We start from the raw sequence: 15,410 nt of genomic DNA, 5'->3' as shown, positions 1-15,410 counted from the left end.
CTTCAACTTCTTCACCCTTTTGCCTTTTTCAGCTGAAGGTGCTCGATTCCTGATGTGGAACGCATTTTGAGACTCCAGTTTAATGAGAGTTTTACCCTCTTTTTCTGTGGCGATGCCAAAAACAAACTTCATAGTGGTCCAGTAATGATGCCCTGAATGATGTCACTTCCTGTAGAGGAAGTGGTGAGTCATGAGTTCTCTGTCTGTGCTGTTCATTGGAGGCTCAGTGAAAGAGATAGATAGATGGATAGATTGCCTCTGAACCGTCAGCACTTGGCCTCGTGTCCTCACGCAGTCCGGTTTATTGCCTGTGATTTAGTAGCATCGAGCAGATGGTTTGATTCATCTCAGGTAATCTCATGCGGTTGGAGTCGTTCATGGGAACTTCCTCCTCCTTCTTCCCTGAGGATGTGGACGAATGTTTGCAGGGGCTGGATCAGCTAACATTTGCTTTGGTGTGATATGCAGCAGGACCACTGATAGAGAAGACTCAAATCCAGGTTGATGGCACTTGTGCACACAGTCCTAGTTGTGTCGCAAAAAGTTATTATTGGACTATTGGATTATTGAATTTTATTCAGTGTTCGTGAGCATTTTTGTCTATTTTTGGCATGATGTTTTGCTGTCATGGGCCAACAATTTTAAAAATGAAATTCAACAAATTCAAAAACTATATATATATATATATATATATATATATATATATATATATATATACGTTTATTTATTTTTGCTTGATGAGTTGTTGTCATGGGCCAACAATTTAAAAAATGAAATTCAAAGCAAAAATAAATACATTATATATATATATATATATATATATATAAAATTTATTTTTCTTTTTTTGGTTGGCAGTAGAGGTCGCTGTTTCTGAGGGTCCATTGTGGAGACAAAAACTACAGCAGACGAATAAATCAAACATTTATTGACAAACAAAAATCAAACATACAAGATCCTTATTGACCGACGTTCGCTTCACAAAATGAAAATACTACATCTACAAGTATTGACTAGTATTTACATGCAGCGGGCAACCGAAACATTATGACCGCTGACCTAATACAGTGTATACAATTGGTAGAGTGACCTGGAAGTGTAGCTTGTGGGTTACAACAAGAGAAAAACAGCGATGTGCTGTAACTGTGAGGTAGATGAGCTTCAGTGTGTGTGTGCGTGTGTGTGTGTGTGTGTGTTAGCTGCGCTGCTGCTTCTTCTGTGTCCTCATGGGGCTGAAGAAGGGGTGCCACAGCGCCTCCTCCAGGGTGATGCGCCTGCAGACGTCGTACTCCAGCATGCAGGAGATCAGGTCCAGCAGCTGGCGTTCGTCCTCACTCGCCCTCTGCAGGTACTGCTGAGAAACGCACATCTGACATCACTTCCTGTTTCCGTCAGCCGCCCCCAGCTGAGATTTACCTTCAGAGGTTTGCAGTGTTTCCTGACGTAGTCGTCCGACTTGCTGCTCTCGTCCCAGTCCAGACGGCCGTCGCCGCTCACGTACTGCTGCTTCCTAAACGCAAAGTCTCGCAAATGAATCTCTCTTGGATTCAGCTTGTGCCTCGTTCAACTCTCAGCTTGTAAGTGACGTCCTTCCCATCATTGGGAATCGGTGCGTGTTACCTGGTCTGTTTGAGCAGGTGTGGCGGTATTGGGCCCAGAACTCTCTCCATCATGGCCAGATGTTCTTTACTGTCGTGCGTCTGTGAGAGAGAGAGAGACCAAGGAATGTTCCAGAAATTCAGAATTAGAATTACAATGGGGCAGTGTGTGTGTACCTTGCATAGCTAAACTTGTGGGGACCAATTCTGGGAAAGACTCCTCCATTTTGAGAGACTCTGCAAGTTCAAGCCTCATTTTGAGGATGAAAACTTCTAAATAACTGTATGTTTGGTTGAGAGTCCTGGTTAAGGTTAGCCATGTGTTTTGCTCAAGTTAAGGATGAGAGGCTGGGGAAAGGGTTATGTCAATGAGTGGTCCCCACAAACATAGAAATACAAACGTGCGTGTGTGCTTACCGGGAAGAGTGTGCGTCCGAGGTAGTACTCCATAAGAACACAAGCCAAACTCCACACATCACATGACTGGTTCCAGCCCAAATCTGTCAAGGCCAAAGAAAGACGTGACAAACTAGCATCTGTGTGTTTGAGGCTTGTGTGAGAACCTATGTCTGTGTGTGTAGTTGTTGAACTTGTGTCTCTATATGTGTGTGTGTGTGTTGTGTGGGTACCGAGTATCACTTCAGGAGCTCTGTAGTGGCGTGTGGACACCAGGGACTCGTGGTGTTGATGGTCAAACGTGGCAGTTCCGAAGTCCACCACCTTAACGTCTATCTGCTTCAGCTTCCTCTGCTCACACCTCTGACACACACACACACACACACACACACACACTGAGTCTGGTCCAAAGCAGCCGTGTCAGCACTCCGGCTGGGTGTCCGTACCATGTATCGGTCGTACTCCAGCTCGTAGTCGGAGCAGACCAGCAGGATGTTCTCGGGCTTCAGGTCCGTGTGGGTCAACTTGTTTCTGTGCAGGACTGGAACACAAGGTCCCGTCAGAACGTCGCATCACACAGACCTGGGTCACGGGACACTCACAGCAGACGGCTCTGAAGATCTGGAACGCCATGTGTCGGATCTGCTCCACGCTGAAAGGCAGGTACTGGTTCTGCCGCAGGAACTCGAAGGTGCTGAGGCCAAGCCGCTCGAAGACCATGCAGACGTGTCCTTCGTGCTGGAACCAGTCCAGCATCCTGACGCAGGCGCTGCCAACAAACAAGGGGTCAAGATGGTCCACCCTCGCGCCACCACTCATCTCCACCCTCTCCCTCACTCACAATCTGTTGTCGTCGTCCAGACCGTTGATCTCCTCCAGAACCGCGATCTCAGACTTGGCCACCTCGGTGAAGCACTCGATGTTTCGGACGACCTTCACCGCCACGCGCTCGTCCCTGCAGAAGATGAGATGACAGTTGAGCTCCTCCTCCTCCCCCGAAACCACGAGGTCTTCTCTCACTTGTGCCGGTCGATACACTCCAGAACTTTCCCAAAAGCTCCGGCTCCCAGCAGAGACACCACCTCATCTGTCAGTCACAAACACCGAGTCGCAATTCAGAGCATGTCTGAGGCATCAAAAGGCCGGTGAGTGTGATGTGGTTCAAGAACATCATGAGCACATGCCAGAGAAGCAGAACAGAAGAGCCTCTTTGTCGACCTACATCTGTCCTTCAGTAGGAGGCCGACGTGATAGACCAGGTGTCCTTCCTCGTCATCCTCGCAGCTCTTCCTCTCCTCGCTCTTCGGTGCTCCATCATCGCCGTCACTGACAGCTTTGTCGGCGGACTGCGAGGAGTGTTGAGAGGGCGGAGGAGAAGACAGGGGTCAGTGAGGACGCAGAGGGAAGCCTGAGGTTCCTCACACATCCACTGCTCGCTTCTGTCTCTCCGTCAACTTGTTCGACTGTCCAGATTTACTCTTCGGGACAAACATTATTGGTCTAAAACTGGAGCGTTACAGTGGCTGATGTGATGAACAAATCTTTGTCTTGCTCAAGGGCAACTGGAGACATGTTTGTGAGGCAGGTGGGTGGAAATCTTCTTTTTATAGACAGGACAACTGCGAAGGACGGAGAGATCTCACCGAGCGCTCTGTGTCTTCGGAGCTGACGTGGCTGAAGTCGGCCGATTCTCGGTCAGTGTGGAGGTCAGAGTGAGGCTCCGGAACTGACAGAGTCACACACACACACACACACACAGACTCATTCAGAGAAGGACATTAAAAATACCATCCCACTTCTTTGTCCAGGGTGCAGTGGTCAGTAGCCATGTAGAGTGGAGTCTGAGCGGCGACTGAGAGTGGTTGGATTCCATATACTGTATTCATATCTATGTTTACTGAGATAGATTTTATCAGTTTATTTGTGGGTCTTGACTAAAATATTTAAACAGCTTCTGAAAGGTTCTTCTCAATTCAAATTGTTATTATTTTTTCTATTTTATGTGTGATATTACTAACTTTTTACACGCTTTTTTATTTTGCATGAATCCGATATTTAAACTAAATGTACTCACAAGTGAATGGAATTCCACTCGCGGTTGTGAAATGCCGACTCACCGATCCAGAAGTCGTTGTCCTCCAGACCCATGTCGTCGCTGGCTTCACTGGTGTCTGTCGCAGCGCTGAGTCCCCCCCGGTCCAGTCTCTGACCAGAAAACCCAACGTCAATCGTCTTGCATTTCAAACGCTTCAAGAAGAAACCGAGGCGCTGGTTTCCACCTGACTCTCGGCTCACGTTTAAGCGACAGTGTGAGAAGCCAGGAAGAATCTAGAGCCTCTCCACCAACGTCCGAGCCTGTTGTTTGAACATTCCGAGGAAATATCAAACATCCCAGCATCTCCTGCTATTCACAGTCTCCTGTCAGCAGTGTTTCCACAGCTAAACATAGCGTCCGAGCCTCCTGCCCCGCTGCTGGTGACGGCTCTGTCTCCAGGGCTTCCCTGGTCTTCAGGCCAGGGCTGAGTTACGACCCCCCAGCCTGCGAGCTCCCTCTGAGAGGGGCAAGCAGAAACCCAGACAGCCTCTCGGGAGGATTTAGGTCATTAGAGCGGCCATTGGATCTGACATCAGAATAGACCTGAAAACATCCACAACTGTCCTCAGTGGAGTTTTTGAACATTCTTAGATGACTTTGAATGAAGCCAAGTCGCAAGTACAACCTGTAAACTAACACTTCAGTATCGCAATACTTGTTGGCGCGATACTGCGTGAATGTTTTCAGTGCGCTACACAGATATTTAACAACCATAATAATAATTTTTACTTATCTAACTATCTTCGGTCTGTTGTAAAAGATGAGATTTTGTGAGCGAGATACTGTGTTCAAACCCAGTTTGGACTGTTAGCATTAGCGCAAATGTGAAACTACAGATTAGCTTAGCTTAGCTAACATGAAACAAATGGATGCTACGCAGACTAGTTAGGAATGAATATTGACAGTTTCTGCATTATGTGTTTGTGTCCCTTAGAAATGGCACCTGCTGCAAAGTATTACCATGTACCACCGTACATACAGTTCTCCTGCGACACGGACGCAACTACCACTGTCAACATGATTATGTCGGGATGCATAACAACTGTGAGGAAAGTTTGTGGGGAAAAAAAACAGTGTAATTTTTTCATCTATTTTTTAATACCTGTGTTTGTATTCTATTGTTGTCACTATCTAAAACATATTTTTTTTACATTTTATAGCGTGTTTCTTTCTTTGTTTTCTACTTGTTTTTTACTTCAGTCTACAAATGTTGTTATTGTTATCATTATTATTATTTGGAATTAGTTTTTAGTTTCCACACAGAAAACAATGAAACCCAAGCTGTTCTTGCGGTCAGAGATGACCAATCGATTTCGGGACATTAGAATTTTTATGGCGGATATGACCACATAAGGAAGTGAGTCCCTTGATGCTGTAGCAACTCACAAACTTTCCTCCAGCTCGATATTCACTTTTTTTTGTGTTTGAGCATCGTTGCGGTGATTGACGTCGTGACAACTGCGTGTCCACAAGTTTACAGCTTCGGCAGCGAACGTGACGGCATGCGTGTGGATTTCAGCGAGGGCCCCTCGCGCTCGCTGCCCCGCTTCCACAAATAGCAAAGATGCCGCTCACAGTTGGGGTCTGACTCGCCCCGGTGTCGTCTCTGATTCATCTTTTCATCACCTCCTCTTCCTCAGCGAGCGCAGAGCCGCCGCCGCTTAAACACCCGTCACTTTTACGGCCCGGGAGTATTTTCATGTCTTTTATGCGTTTCGTTTTTACCGCCGCTTTAATGAACGTGGGACTCTAGTTGAAGGTCATTGTGGGTGGAGCTGGTCTCAGATGTCAGTCAAACCTTTAAACATTAACAGTTTTATTGGATCTAAATCTGGACTCCTGAACTTTCCAAAGCAGATTTGAGCTAGAAATCTCTTGATGCTGAACTAGCTGGTGTGTTAAGACTGAAATGGACGGAGGGACTTTCATCCAGGAAGCTGAATCAGTCCCCTTGTGATCAGAAAACCTGTGAAGGTGAAAGGTTCTCATCCCCCAGGCAGAGTGGCTGCAGCGTCCGAGTGTAAATCTGGACTCTGGTGCTCCAGCTGACAGCCTCCTCCACTGTTATCACTCACTTAAGCTCCACTAAAGCTCTTGGTTCAGAACCTGCCGTCGGCGTCAGAACCACACGCTGAAGCGGTTGCGACAATAACAACTAAGATACATTTAACTGGGGCTTATGTAATAGTCGGAGGAGTCTAGCATGGTGCCTGTGCATCTTGGAGCATTATTTTTAGTCCTTGTGGGGAAATGTCTGCACGACCTTGGTCCAGACGGAAATACCTGACCAAGATTCCCTCAGTTGTTTGGATCAGTCAGATCACTGGGCGTGTGTGAGTGTGTGGGGGGGCACCTTTCGCCATCCTTGTGAGTACCAAGTCTTGACTTGGCTTACCTTCTTGTGAGGACATGTTGGCCTGTCCTCACAAGCTTTAGAGGGTTCAAACCTCAGTATTTTATTGTAATTGGGTTTCAGTTTGGTTCAGAGTTCTGGTTCAGGTGAAGCATTTGGTTTGGATGGTGAGGTTTAGAGTGAGAGGCTGAGGAAAGGGTTATGTCAATGAGAGGTGCTCACAAAGATTGTATGACAAATCATTGTGTGTGTGTGTCTGTGTATGTGTGGGAGACAATCTTCCAGTTTCTTCCAGTCAATGGAGCGGCACTGTTTGAGAGGTGTAAATCAGGTGGAAAACCCTACGGAGAATTTAGTGTTTTTAAAATAATGATCAGCAACAGTAGGATGGTACATTACCCAGGAGCTCCCTTTACACTGTGACTGTTTGCGAATCTAATTTTACCTTTGTTTGTTTATCATGCATTAATATAATTTTCACAGCACTTTGATTTACACTAGAGTGTTTTTTCCACTAAACAATATATATTTTGACAGTTTTTGACAACAGAAAGCCATGTTCTTCCAGATTTTTGTATTGTATTTGGTAGAGATTTTACAAATAAAATGTGGGTTTGAGAAAAAGTCAAATACGCCTGCAACTAGTTTTTTAAAGCCTGGTGAAACAAGTTCACACAACCATCACACAAGAAAAAAAAAAAAAAAGGTGCTATAGTAGAGTGAATTCACAATTTAGAATATGTGGAATAAAAGCAGATACTTAATGGTCTCTTCTTCAGTAAGAAAAAAAGGCTTTTGTTGGGGCTGATCACATTTTTAGTCACACTTTTACATACGGCAACAGCAGAAGTCTAGCAAGTTAAAAAAATAATAAATGATTTTTTTTTAAATAAAGTAATGAAAGAAGAAAAAAAAATCATTTTTGATCCAGTTGTTGTGCAAGCATGGAAGGAGAATGAGTAATAAAATATAACTATATTTTTAAAAAGCAATAGTTCAAAAACAAGGGGTTCTACTCATAATATCAGCTGAAGATGGATCACAGAAGAAGCTTTTTGACTAGATTTATGGTGGAAATAGAATCTATTTTTCCCTCATTTTACTGCATTTCCAGGCATGAATTGAAGCAGTAAAATATAACATGAAGGTTAGAAGTGAACAGTCTGCTGGTGTGGAGTCCTACCTGCCTGCTGCTGTTGGAGGGATTGTCTTCTTCTGTGTCTGCTCTCAGTGTGTTGGGTCTCCTGCTGCTCTGCTGACTAACCTCTCCTCCTCCTCCTCTTCCTCTTCCTCCTCCAGGAGCAAACGTGAACACGCACTCGCCGGTGCCAAACAGGGAGCGACAGAATTGGTGTCCTGCCATAAAACATAATGTCTCCGTGGAAACCAAGACGTGGACATTCCTGCACACACGGCGGCGGTAAAGCCTTCAGCCAGCTGCAGTGAAAACAGAGCCAGGCCGACCTCCGGCCTGACCCCGCCGCGGCTCCGCTTTCAAACCCGCCCGAGCAACCTTCCCTTTCTCGCCTCCAGCAGATGATGCAGCGGTTTGTTTTATGATTCGGCACACGACACCGCCATATTTCCCGGTGGACCCCATGTAAACAAACTGACTCACGCAAACACGTCTCCCACTGCTAAAAACAGACGCAGTTAGCATCACGCTGCGATAAAACTCAAGAGTCAGGACACTTCTTACACTGAACCCTGACTGAGTCCCACCTCCGCCAAGGTGGACCAGCGATTCTTCTCAACATCCTCCACCAGAACCAGCAGCCCCTTCCCTCCCTGACCCAACACTTGGCACCAGGCTGTCATGGCAGCCTGATACCCGCCGGTCAGCGCGCGGGTCGTCTAACAACTTTAATAAGCTGCTAAAGTTCAGGCGCCGACATCACACTTGGACGTGCCAAAGTGTCGCTCGGCAGTTTACCACCCGCGGCGATGATGAATTCTGAAGACAGGAAGTGGACATGGAAGCGGACGGGGGTGTCGACAGATTGAATAGAAGTGTGTGTACACAGACTCCACTTGACGCTCTGGAGTGGACTTTAGATGTTGAATCTGATCTCCTGCCCGCGAGTCACGCTGGCTTCAGTTTGATAGGCCGGTTTATTGGTCTCTCTCATGAGCTTCAGCTGCACAGGGTCGGGTACGTTCCGTATCATTTCATCCCCAGCCGATTTTTCCAACCGATAATTTTATTAACCATGGATATTTCTGGCGGATTCCCTTTTCAAACTCCCTTAACCTCACACGCCGGTGATCTGACTCATGATGCGTTCAGGCGTCACCTCACATTGGTGGATAAATCTAGAAACAAACTGAAATGATACACTGTTTTTCCTCCTCAAAACATTGCATTTATTCCAAATGATAAGAGTTCTCTTCACTTTCACTTCAATAGGAAAACTTCAGTCAACCAAATAAACAGCTACGCTCAATTCATCTCAACCAGTGGGAGTTTGCCGCCATCGTCCATCCACAATATGGACATGGATCTTTCCAGTGGATTTTGCGTGAAAGGTGTCGGGTGGAATGTTCACGGTGACTTTGACGCGCGCCCATCCCCCGCACCCCCCAGGATTATGTTTCCCCCTCAACATAAAAATATAAATATCTCACCTTTAACAACTGTCAGAGCTCACGTTTCCGAACCAGAAACACGGTGCACTGTTCCCGCGACAAAATCCAGATGATTCAACGCCTCACTCTGGTGCATCAAACTGTAACAACAGAAGAATTATTAATAAAATGAACGACAATTTTTCATATTGATTTTATTGAGGAATCAATACCGCTTTCAAGGTTGGACACTGAAGTGAGAATTTTTCAAAAAAAATTTGATTGATTTTTATAGAAAAATCTTGAATAAATGAAATTATTTTAATGTCAGTGTTACATAACTCGGGAAGGAAAAAAATGATATGTATGTTTGCATGAGGATTCCGGTCACGTTTGTGCTGCGCAGTGATATTTGGGTCAGGCTCTCTCCTCATGCTCCGGCTTGACCGCATTTTTTGTCCCGGTGATTTACTGCAGTCAAAGAAGAGAGGGGGCGAGGATTTTAATTTAGCAGAGGACCAGCGAACGCTCGCTCACCGCAACGGTGGCCTGGAAGGAAGAAATATGTGTTTACCAACAGATGCCATGACAAGAGGAAAATGGACCGCACAAACCAGTGTTTGTTTGTTTGGAGCCGGGGGGTCACTTTAATACCACCATCCCACCTCCACATGAGCAGCTCTGGAGAGACGTCCGCTCCAAATCCGCTGGTGGTCATTGGCTCTTCGGACTCTTGATTCTTGGAGGAGTCCAGAAAAGCTTCCAGCACATGTGGAACACAACCTGGTGCACACACCTGTCCACTAGGTGTCAGGTTTCATGGATCATTTCATGGATCACCACATTTGAGGATATAAAGACGACGCTAGCGTTGTGTTTATTGGGCTTCTTCTTTTGAACATGTGGAGTTTTGGTAGACGACTAAACCTCAATCTTTAAAGGCTGCGGTGAGAATGCAGACTTGGCACCTTCTCGCCCGAAACAAGGCGGATCAGACCCCGGTATTCCCTGGACAGAGAGCATCTATAAAGCTCCAATATGACTCCAGTCAGAGTGGTGAAGTCATCTATGCCCACAAACAAATATCGGCCACAGCGCCGATATTTGGTTGCTCCTATTGATTCTCAACAAAGACCCGTGGATAAGCCGGAGCTCGGTCTGGGATGGGGTCAAAACTGAATTAGGATTTACCGACTCTGAGGGAGAGAAGGAGACGTTCCTCATACTCCTAATAGAGTTCAAGAGTTGACGGGGCCCCGCTTTTAATGTCCTCTTGAATCATGATGGCTCTGTGTGTGTGTGTGTGTGTGTGCTGCAGCAGAATTTCCGCCAGTTTCTCTCTCTTACTCTCTCTCGATCTCTCCATCGCCATCAACTGTGATTACTTTAGTAAGACGGCGCTGCGTCGCAGAGAAGCAATTTTGTTAATGCACAGGCTTCACGCACACACACTGCCTGGTTATTGATGAGGTAAATGGGGAGGGGGGTAACAAGGGGGCACCCACACTGCTGGGAAATAAAGAGAGAGATAGAGAGATAGTGGAGAGGTGGAGGGGAGACAGAAGGACAGTCCAGACAGGGACAAAGAGAGGGACGACCAGTGAGACGCGGAGAGGGATGATGGAGGCACTTGGGAGGAAAATGGAGTTCCGTTAAGAGCTTATAAAGGCCAGGAGATCCAGGTGGACGGATGGGTGATGGAGGTGAAGGACACCGAAATGATCCTTCATGAGGGAACCCCAGACACATGACGCTGGTCGTGCGCCGCAAAGATGGCAGAGGGACTTTGTTTTTGCTGAAGTGTGTCTCAAGGAATCTTGTTTTTGAGGAGCTGTTTTCATACTTTCAACTTCGAAATCTGTTTGTGATGGCGTCTTCACATCTTCTCCAAGATCATTCAGCTCCTGTCCGCCAGAAGGCTAATTTAAGGGCGTCTTGAGAGCGACAGCACAGTCCGAGTTCCGTGCCATTTATGTGTCGACTTTCAATGACGCCGGCGCGACAGAGAGTCCGCTCTTATTTACACACAACAGTCGCGGAGGCTGGTGTTCGGTGTGAGACTGGCTACACGTGGTGACGTGGCGACTTCGCATGACTGTTTTGAGTTTGGGATCCCCATGACAACAGCAGACAAGTGACTCGGACAGGCGACCACCTGCAGCTCAGCATTACATACTAAGTATCTCAGGTGCACCTTTATAAGCAGCTCCCCCTCCTGCTGCTGCGTTAGCCAGGGCTGATGCCCGAACTCTGGACCGTGAGACAGAGTCGGACGATCACTGACCGCGACTGAACCATGGCTCTTCAAAGATCTTCAGCTCCACCAAAAGAGTCGCCCTCTGGTTTCTCCAGAGACGCCACTTTAACTCCACCGTCCTGATTTTTAATATCATAGAGAACTGCGCGTCTTCTGCAAGTCACTATGGGACTCAGCTGCTTCAAGTCCTGGAAGTATGAGAGCACTGGCCACAAAGGTGAGACGCACAAACACACTTAGCTGAACTCAAGCGCATATATTTCACGTCCATTTCCCGAGTGCCAAAGCCCCACAAACACAACAGAGACTAATCCCTGTAAGATCACAAGCCACAGTGTCCTTGGATAAAAAGTCTGTAAACTGCTGACTCAGGCTGTAGCTGCTTACAGGAGGTGACACTACACACATGTTAGAGTGTGAGGTGACTTTGTATGGAGCAGTGAAACATGCTAGGCGGAGCACTTTAATCTGAAACCAGGTGAAGTTTGTCGAACGTGGCGATAGTTAGCGCATCGATTTCTCATGCCACGAAACCATCGGAACACAGTTGACATTAACACAAGTGCGTGTTTGTCCAGGCAACAGAGACGTGCTGGCCAGTCCGGGCTCCTACTTCTTCCTGTCCAACAGCACAGGCCAAGGCGACGAGTGGCTCAAAAGCCTCAACAAAGGAGTCTGGATACCGTTCACAGGTGTGTCACAACACAGCCGTTTGGTTGGGCCGAGGCCAAACTCAACATGTCCGTCGCAGGTGTCTTCGGTCAGCGGTTGGAGGAGACGGTGTTGTACGAGCGACGTTACGGGGTGCGTCTGGTCCCCCTGGTGGTGGAACAATGCGTGGCCTTCATCCGGGAGCGTGGGCTGCAAGAGGTCGGCTTGTTTCGCCAGCCGGGTCGCGCCAGTTTGGTGAAGGAGCTCCAGGAGGCGTTTGACTCCGGGGAGAGGCCGACTTTCGACAGGTGCTGTTCGCAATGCTGCGGCCAAAAATCGCCAAACTGACTGGCTTTGTTCTTGCAGTAGCACAGACGTCCACACGGTGGCGTCCCTCCTGAAACTCTACCTCCGACAGCTGCCGGAGCCTCTGGTTCCCTACAGCCGCTACCAAGACTTCCTGCTGTGCGGCCGGAAGATTTCAAGCGACCGAACGCTGGTGAATATGAGTCTCTCTGGAACTGCCTCTCCGCGTCGTCTTCAACTGCTCTTCTCATCACGTCAGGGTTTGGATCTCCTGAGGAATCTTCTCCACGATCTGCCGGTCGCTAACTTCAACCTGCTCAACTTCATCTGCCAGTAAGGTCCCAAGTCAGCGCCACGGCCTGGAATGTCATTCAACTGATTTGGTCCCGTGTGTAGGTTTCTTCATGAAGTCCAGAGCTACTCCAGCGGGAACAGAATGAGCTGCCAGAATTTAGCCACTGTGTTCGGGCCAAACATCCTGCGCGCTAAAGGAGATGACCCGCAAAGCATCATGGGAGGTGATCAGGTTTTTTTGGCTGGTGCTGGGACGGAACACGTGTTTCTGTAGCTTCAATGACATAAGAAACGGTGCTTATTTGAAATGAAGCAGGACCTTTGATGTACCAGTGTGGGGCGCCGAATGTGAAAATGAAGACACCCGTTTTTTTTTTTTTCCTGATTTAGCAGAAATCTTTGGCAATATTTTCACAGATTTAGCAAATATTTGTTACATTTGAAACTACACTTTAATTTTATGTCCCATTGTTTCATCTCTGTAACTGTTAAAACTATAAATCTAAAAATTAAATGTAAATGAAAATCTAAATGTAAATCAAAATATTAAATGTAAACATTAAATCTAAATATAAATATTAAATGTAAATATTAAATCTAAATCTAAATATTAAATGTAAATGTAAATCTTAAATGTAAATATAAAATTAAATCTAAATCTAAATCTAAAATCTAAATCTAAATCTAAATCTAAATCTAAATCTTAAACCTCAGGTTTAAGGATTTCCTCCAACTGGAGATTTAGACGCCCCCTTCTGGTCCTGATCTCCTCTGACCGTCCATCTGAAAGTATGATTTTCAGACTTTTAGTTGCGAGCATGATGAGCGGTCAGAAGGGGGCGTCTTAATCTCCAGTTGGAGGAAATCCTTAAACCTGAGGTTTAGATTTAAATGTATACTTAGATTTAGTTTTAACACTTACAGAGATGAAACAATGGGACCTAACATTAAAGCGTAGTGTCTCCAATGTAACAAATATTTGAATGAATTTGAAAAAAAATCAGCTCCAAAAAATCGCGTGTCTTCATTTTTCATTCGCCGCATCATGTTCCAGGTGCTGCGCTTGTCCACGTGCTGATGCTGGAGCTGATCAGAGAACACCAGTTGCTCTTCTCCAAATCCCCCCCCACGGCCTCAGCCTGCCTTGCTGGAGAGCAGTGTTCGTCCCCTGCAGCCCAGCGGCAGCCGCACCTTCACCCGGCGCCCTGCCTGCGCCAACTCTCTCTGCCGCTCATCACGGAGGGCAGAGAGGGAGAGCGACTCAGGTACTTTCACCAAACACTTCTGTGGGGAAGCAGCTCCCTAAAGACTCCCATCTCTGCAGCTCAACGTCTGCAGCCAGATCTGAGTTGCCCTCAGGACAGAAGCGACGCCTGGGTCACCGCTACACGTCCTCCCACCCTGACAACTGCTTCTTCCCCGCACCGACTTGCAGCCCGCAGCACCACTTGGAGAGTCGCCAAGTCGGCGCGCACCAGAACGGTGGTGGCAGCGGTTCATCCTTGATGGACCAAAACACCACCCAGGACTCCAGTGCAGAGAACTGGCTCGAGGCCTGGGAGGGTTTAACAGATTCAGGAGGTCATTTCTGGAGATCTTTAGTGCCTGAAGCAGCCAGCGTGGCCAGTAGCGAAGCCCAGGAGGACAGCACGCCGTCGGTGTACGACAACCTGGACAGGGATCCGAAGCTGGAGGACCAGAGTGGACGGGATGAAGCCAGTGTTGCTGAGGGCCACAAGGAAGAGCGAGAAAAGGCGTGTCAGACTCCCGACGAAGACTCCTCATGGTCTTCCTGTGAGGTTCTACCTCAGGATGAGACCAGAGGGACTGAGGATGTGGTCATCACTGAGAAATCAGAGCCTCGCTCATCACACCAGCCATGTGAGGAAAACAGTGGAGATGAGGAGGAGGAAGATGAAGAACATGAGGGAGGCCAACACTTGAACTCTCCAGGCTCTTGCTTCAGTCTTCTAAGTACCGGCAGCTCAGAGGTCTTCCTCCCATCTGGTCAACCAGAGCCTGAAGGGTCTGAGCCCGGAGATGCTCACGCTCTCCTGGCTGAGCTGCAGCAGCAGATGGACCGGCAGCGGGCGGAGTACCAGGCCCGGATACACCGGTGAGACCTCAAATACACAAGCAAACATAACCCACTGGCCCTCACACTGCTAGATGCTGGTGTTACTTTTTGGCAGGTTGGAGCGCTGCAATGACGTCCTGGAAAGGCAGGTGGCGATGCTGCGTGTGCGCCTGGAGCAGCAGAAGCGAAGCCAGAGCGTCGCTCAGATCCAGATCCGCAACATGGAGCAAGCCAAAGCCGACGCCGACCGCCGGAACTCTACGCTGCAGAGAGAGATGGAGCTGTTTTTCCAGATGTACGGAGAGATCAGGCGGAGAGAGGAGCGAGGCGGCAGCAGAGAGCGGATCTTACAAAGTCTCTGAGGAACACAGACCACACTTCACTTGCACAACATCGGATGACCAGCTGTGACCTCCTTAACCTGGAGCCAAAAACTCTATTTACACCAAGGAGATGCAGCATCAGTTACTGTAACCAGTGCACGACGATAGAGGGCATCAACTGAACTGTGACCATGTTGTCTTCTCAGAGCTGAAGTTCATGTTACCAAAGAAAAAGCTCAATCCAATGACACAACAGACTCGAGGACCTGTTGAGTCAAGACTTGTTCCAGGACCTACATTATGTTTGTTACGACTGAACCTGGAACCTCAGCTACTGTGACCTTTAATAATCCATGGTGTAAATGTTGAGATGAAATGAGGAACATTCTAAGTCACAAACTGAAGAACAAAAACTCGACTGAATCCGGATAGAACTTCTTTACTACAACTTTTTGCAGCATTTATACACTGAACGGGTGTTTTGATCGGAGGAGCTGC

The 15,410-nt window shown here is 47.4% G+C and overlaps 2 protein-coding genes across 3 annotated transcripts; one reads left to right on the top strand and one right to left on the bottom strand.

Annotated features, from left to right (window-relative positions):
• Positions 1 to 951: 951 nt before the first annotated feature.
• LOC128748181 (dual specificity protein kinase CLK2-like) lies at positions 952 to 13,067 on the bottom strand. Of its 2 annotated transcripts, none has more exons than XM_053846667.1 (14): positions 9,065 to 13,067; positions 7,623 to 7,842; positions 4,109 to 4,196; positions 3,635 to 3,717; positions 3,214 to 3,337; positions 3,012 to 3,078; positions 2,833 to 2,946; positions 2,594 to 2,760; positions 2,438 to 2,532; positions 2,225 to 2,354; positions 2,013 to 2,095; positions 1,618 to 1,697; positions 1,414 to 1,507; positions 952 to 1,351 (listed from the first exon to the last, which is right to left on the bottom strand). In XM_053846667.1, the coding sequence occupies exons 2-14, from the start codon at positions 7,800 to 7,802 to the stop codon at positions 1,193 to 1,195; spliced, it is 1,464 nt and encodes a 487-aa protein (XP_053702642.1). In that variant the 5' UTR covers positions 7,803 to 7,842; positions 9,065 to 13,067; the 3' UTR covers positions 952 to 1,192. The 2 variants fall into 2 exon arrangements, with proteins under 2 accessions (XP_053702642.1, XP_053702643.1); XM_053846668.1 differs by having other exon boundaries at positions 7,623 to 7,795.
• si:ch211-247j9.1 (rho GTPase-activating protein 24) lies at positions 11,427 to 15,347 on the top strand. The gene is made up of 9 exons (XM_053846675.1): positions 11,427 to 11,478; positions 11,840 to 11,953; positions 12,013 to 12,220; positions 12,279 to 12,411; positions 12,478 to 12,551; positions 12,615 to 12,736; positions 13,567 to 13,777; positions 13,837 to 14,628; positions 14,705 to 15,347. Exons 1-9 carry the CDS (start codon positions 11,427 to 11,429, stop codon positions 14,949 to 14,951), a joined length of 1,953 nt encoding a protein of 650 aa, XP_053702650.1. The 3' UTR covers positions 14,952 to 15,347.
• The last annotated feature ends 63 nt before the right edge of the window (positions 15,348 to 15,410 follow it).

The sequence above is a fragment of the Synchiropus splendidus genome, chromosome 17, assembly GCF_027744825.2.
Source record: "Synchiropus splendidus isolate RoL2022-P1 chromosome 17, RoL_Sspl_1.0, whole genome shotgun sequence".
Taxonomy (NCBI): domain Eukaryota; kingdom Metazoa; phylum Chordata; class Actinopteri; order Syngnathiformes; family Callionymidae; genus Synchiropus; species Synchiropus splendidus.
Note: the sequence above shows the minus strand (reverse complement) of the source record. Positions and strands in the feature narration are given on the sequence as shown.